The sequence below is a fragment of the Mytilus edulis genome, chromosome 6, assembly GCF_963676685.1.
Source record: "Mytilus edulis chromosome 6, xbMytEdul2.2, whole genome shotgun sequence".
Lineage (NCBI taxonomy): Eukaryota > Metazoa > Mollusca > Bivalvia > Mytilida > Mytilidae > Mytilus > Mytilus edulis.
Window position 1 is genome coordinate 22,954,330 of NC_092349.1, and position 6,100 is coordinate 22,960,429.

At 33.9% G+C, this 6,100-nt stretch overlaps 1 protein-coding gene across 1 annotated transcript; it reads left to right on the forward strand.

Moving 5' to 3' along the window:
* Positions 1-470: 470 nt before the first annotated feature.
* Positions 471-3,007, forward strand: LOC139526281 (piggyBac transposable element-derived protein 4-like). Its single transcript, XM_071321411.1, has 2 exons — positions 471-754; positions 1,311-3,007. The coding sequence occupies exons 1-2, from the start codon at positions 471-473 to the stop codon at positions 2,431-2,433; spliced, it is 1,407 nt and encodes a 468-aa protein (XP_071177512.1). The 3' UTR covers positions 2,434-3,007.
* Positions 3,008-6,100: the final 3,093 nt, after the last annotated feature.

Here is a 6,100-nt window from a genome sequence, read left to right on the forward strand (position 1 = left end):
TGCAAACGAAAAGCAACTGATAGTTTATTTAAACGACCTTCAAAAATAATTTCCAGAGCCCCGAAAGACTTTCAACTCAGAAGGTAAAATTCCGGTCCCAAGCCCGGACGAAGGAGACAAGAGAAAAAAAATCATTTACGAAGTAGTTGATATATCAAAAATAGATACAAAAATTAGATACATTCAAAATATTGGCGAAATTAGATGATTTTTTTTTATTTGCGCAAATGATTCCTATATTTTTTCAATGGATTGGCGCAGAAGTAGCATTGGCGCAAATAAGTTCATTTTTGGCGCAAAAAGATATCGCCCGATTTAATGTTAGACGTCATGTAAAAATATATCGGTTGACGTCATATTGCTCGTGAATCAAATATGGCCGACTCCAGTGATTCAGCAAACTCCGAAACAGTGGTGACATCTAGCTACGCTTTAGAGAAAGGGAAGTATGACCCTAACGATAACGCTGTATGGAGTTTGGTGATTCAGAGGAGTTTTCAGACGGGGAGAGTGATGGTGATTTTGAAGTTTTAAGCGGTAGCTCAGAATCTGAAGATGGGATGAATGATGTTCCAATGAATGCCAATCCTTGGTTTCGAGTTAGACCGCCGGAAATCGACTTCTTACACGACCAAAGATTTGTAGAGAACAGTGGCCCTCAGAATGTCCCTGCTGCCGACGCTAAACCTATTGACTACTTCTTGCTGTTTTTGACACTTGATTTTCTACGACATATTGTCAGAGAGACAAACAGGTAATATTTACAATTAATTGTTGCGTTATATGTTACATTTCACATATAAAAATAGTCATAAGTTTACTCAGTACGATATATTAATGCACACGTTGCGATTAAGAACACATTTGCCTTATTTTTTCCTACCTTTGCCCGGTCGTTTCAACACATAATATAATATAAACTATAGATATATGATTTTGCTGCTTCTATACACTAAGCACAAGGAAATAAATTATAATTATTATAAAATGTAAAGACTGGTCGGCTGGGATTCAGAATAATAAGCCAGAGTAAGGGGACATTTCTTCCTGCTCAATGTAAACTTCTGAACTGGTACAAAGCAGGGGAAATCTTTTACATTAGTATGATTATGTTCTCGTCCTAAGTATACACATTAATTTGACGCTGGACGTTAAACAAAAAAGCACTAAAAATTACCTAATGGGCTACGCGCATTCGTGAATTACCAATTTATTAGGTCACGCGTTGAGAATTGTAAAATGTATTAATTCTTAGATTATTTTTACTATTTGTATATTTCATATCAATTATACTGTGATTTTATTTACAGGTATGCACAAGACTTCATCACTAGTCGGCAGAGGATAAGAAGATTTTCGCGTCTTCATTCCTGGTTTAAAGTTGGTGCTGTTACTTTAGATGAGATGAAAGGATTTATATCAGTAATACTTAACATGGGCCTCATACGTAAACCATCCATTACAGAATATTGGAACACCAAATTTCAAAGCCAGGATACTGTTTGGTTTCGTAACATGTTTTCTAGAAATCGATTTCAGAGCATTTTAAAATTTTTTCATATCGTAGATAATACTACAATACCGAATCGGATCGACGATAATTATAATTCACCCACATCAAAATTTCAGTGCTTCGTTGATCTTTTTAATCGACAGTCGAAACAACATTATATTCCAAAACAGAACCTAAGTATTGACGAGAGCTTAATCGCATCTAAAGGCCGGTCATCAATAATACAATATATTCCTTCAAAAGCGGCGAAATTTGGAGTCAAACTTTGGGTATTAGCCGAGGCCGTCAGTGGCTATATTTGTCAAATCAGTGTTTACAAAGGCAAACAATATGACCCAACACCACAAGGAATGTTACAGGGTGCTTACGTAGTCAACAAACTGTTAGATGCCGCAGGATTGTTAAACAAAGCTTATCATTTGTTTACTGACAGTTTTTTCTCCTCAATTAATCTGGCTAAAGAGCTTTTAGCAAAAGGAACATTGTTTACTGGAACATTACGCGCTAATCGGCAAATGCCAAACACAATAAAGAATCCTGTTTTGCAGGAAAAGGAAAGCATTTATATTAGACAAGGAAGAATTCTGTTATGTGCATATAAAGAACGGAATGGTCGAAAACCAGTTAGAATCATATCCTCTTTTTCTATAGCAGCACAAGAAAATGATAAACCGGCTATGATTTGCTCGTATAATAAATTTATGGGGGGCGTAGATTTGGCTGACATGATGACAGAGAGTTACAATGATGGACGAAAAACGTTAAAGGTTTGGAAAAAGGTTGTTTTTAATCTTATGCACCGTATGGTAATCAATGCATACATTATTTATAAAGAAAACACTTCCGATAATCCGAAATTGTCGAGATTATCCTTCACACAAAGGCTTATAGAGGATCTCGCTAAGATCACATGGTGCTAAGAAACGAAAACCAAGACGACAATAGACAAAATAAGAACAAACACGGAATCAGAAAGTTGCCTGGTCATAGAGAAAAAGATTGCGATGTATGTTCAGACAGAAATGGTTACGGGGGTCGAAGGAGGAGTAGGACAGTGTGTAGAGTTTGCGGTAAAGGTGTTCACCGGGAGTGTAAAGACAATCATTTATGTGTTGAATCATGATTAAAATATATTTTTTGTTTCTAACCAAATTAATGTTTTTATTTTATATCAGGTGTTAAGACAGCCCACTTAAATTACATGAATTAGTCATTTATAATGCATCGAATCCTCATCCCTCACATAAAGATGGCTCTGTACCAGGAGCATGACAAGCACTTTTGAAATTACCCTACTTGACCTATTTCTAGACGGTATTTGTTTTTTTATAATGGATTTTATCGGTCATTCTATTTGGATTGGAATTCGCTCATTGGATGTTTTATGCTTGTTGTATTGTTTGATTTCGATTCAGCGTACTTTTGAAGAATCATTATGCCATAAAAGGTGCACATGCAGTGCATCAAAATTGGTTTCAGTAATTAAACTTTTCGATTGCTATCATTATTTAGTGAAACTGTAACATTTCTTTGATAGGATTATTTTTATACAATACAAAAAAGAAAAATCAGCAGAAAATCCACACAAATTAAAACAAATTAAAAATTAAATTGAATGCACTTTGCATGCATAACGCAACGTGCTATAGCCCCTCCCACAGTACACAAAAAAAGCGACGTAACTGAAACCTATTGTTCGACGTCAAGAAAAAAAACATCGGCCGAAAATCGGCCCGTGGCAGTCAACGTATTATATACAAATCGGCCTAAAATCGGCCCATGGCACAGAAAACGTTAAACAATAATTTAATAGTATTCACAATTATTATATACCCCTTATCGCATTTGACGTCGTTATCGGTAGTCAACGCTAGAATGTAACGTAAAACAAACCGATAAATTGCCCGTTGAAATTGAGATATTTTTTTCTAAACATTATCCATGCGAACTGAATAGTATATTCTTATATTACATGTAAATACTTCTGTAAACTAATGCCGTATTTACGATTTAAAATTTAATTTTGTGATAAATTTCTATTAAAACTTTTCAAATGCTTGTTTTGACATACGATACATATTCTTATTGTCTTGAGAGGAATGATTAAATTTTATAAACAATATAATAAAATCCCACACATCACCAAGTCTCATTATGACATAGTACCACGATATGTGATGATACACGTATTAACCTTCTACAATATATAAACAATACCAAATTTGTGTAAAAAAAACCCACTTAAATATATGAAACAACTATCCACAACAGACCATGATAATAGAATAAGTAGACAGCTCTCTCACAAGCACAAAACCCCTAACTGTAAAAATATAAGGGCATACACTACAGGCACGGGGACACATTCTACTGAATCCACACAGCACGAGTAACAAACCCTGCAGAAAATATAAAAAAAACAGATGAGGTATGATTGCCAATGAGACAATGTAGATTTCTTTCATACTTTTAATACGGCAAGTTATTGTATGAAGAACCTAAGAAAATAATTTAATATTTGGCGCAACATTATGCATGCCAAATGCGGAAAATCTTGCATGGTTAATCACACGAGAGAGTTTGCTTACAAGAAATTAAGTACGACAGAGAAAAAAGTCTGTATGAAATTTTTCGTCTTTTATTTTGCCACGCATTAATCCGCAATATTTACTACTGTACATAAAACAATAAACCAATTTGTTCAAATGAAAACATTCTATGAGTATTTTATCAGAAAATATATCAAACAAGAATGTGTCCCAAGTACACGGATGCCCAACTCGCACTATCATTTTCTATGTTCAGTGGACCGTGAAAATTGGGTAAAAACTCTAATTTGGCATTAAAATTAGAAAAATCATATCATAGGGAACATGTGTACTAAGTTTCTAGTTGATTGGACTTCAACTTCATCAAAAACTACTTTGACCAAAAACTTTAACCTGAACTGGGACGAACGAACGGACGGACGAACGGTACGACGAACGAACGAACAGACCGTCACACAGACCAGAAAACATAATGCCCTCTACTATCGAAGGTGGGGCATAAAATTTTGCAATGCGTTTAAAACTGTTAGTATGAAATAAATATCAGTTCATAATTATATCACTCACTTTAAAAAAGTGGGGTATACTGTTTTACCTCTGTCTGTCCATCCGCCAGTCCGTCCGTTCGTCCCATGAATATTTTCGTCGCATATCTCTTAGGAACTACATTACAAGGATTTCTGAAATTTGGTTTCAGGGTTTATATAATTCAGTTATATCGTGCCGGATGCGTTTTCAGATTCATCACTCAACAACTTCCTGTTTACCGAAATATTTCGGCGGGGGTATCATCAGTAAGCAGAAACTCAATGTTTCACTTGTTTTAAATGGTTAAGAAGTTTACTTAAATCTCCTACTAAAATCGCCAAAATCGGCTTTAGAGGTCCCGGCCACTCATCTTCTAAGTGGAAAGGGAATGGAATTAACTCGGCTCATACGGCACACAAACTATAATAAACCTACAATTCGGTTCTTTGGCCAGGATGTTGTCTTTTTGACAGATTCTGCATTTCCTTTCTCAATTTTATTCAGGACAAGTTTTATCTTAATTCTTGTTTTACATTTTCTAAAAGTAAACAAAATATAGGTGTTCTGCTTCCATTCGAAAACAAATCTTTAAATCTTTTATTCTTAAATGCTCTGTTTGGTAGGCCATGAAGAAACAAAACAACAAAGAAAGGAAGAAAAATCAGCAATAATCATTAGAAAATAAAAGATGTTAGAGGCTTGAGCTAATTCGAAAAATGATTAACAATTTTGGATGCATACACGAGATTGTTTAAGCTGGTTAGTCACTGTTACAATGTTGTCAAATATATGTATACTATTTAATGACAGTTCAATTTCGTTGTATTAATTTTCTTTGATTGTGAATAAAATGAGATGCGAGATATTGTTTGACTTAAATTGAGTTGTTAACTTGATTGAAATAAATATGCAACTCTAGTATGAAATGTTATACAACGACGAGAAGACAATTTTTAAATTGATAATTTTTACTTAATGATCAAGAGTCACTGACTGTATCGCCCGTCGTGTAAATCTCTAAATTCACGGATAGATAAGGTTAACAATCCGATAATTAACTTTCAATAGTATTTTTTAACGCCATGTAAAATCAGAAACAGAAACAAATGCAATTTTGCAATGTTGCGTTAATTTTCAAAAAAGATGATGCTGGATATATTACAATGATCTGTAAACATGAGGCAAGGACTAATGGAGGAAGTACAAGCTGAAAAAAAACAACATATAATTAGATCACATCAAATAAACTTGTTGTTCTTCATATTTTTTTCAATCTTGAAATGTCATACTTTAGATGTTAAAAAACAATCTATTTTACTTTTGCATAATATTGAAATTTTCAAGTTCACTTCGAATCAAATTTCTCTGATAAAGGATATCCAGGCGAAACTTATTGTAATTATAGTAATACATACAAATAGTTGATATTTATTACGAACACGGAAAGATTGAAATTTCGTACTTGAGATATATTTTTAATGTTATTTAATAAAGTTTTCAAAATGTTATT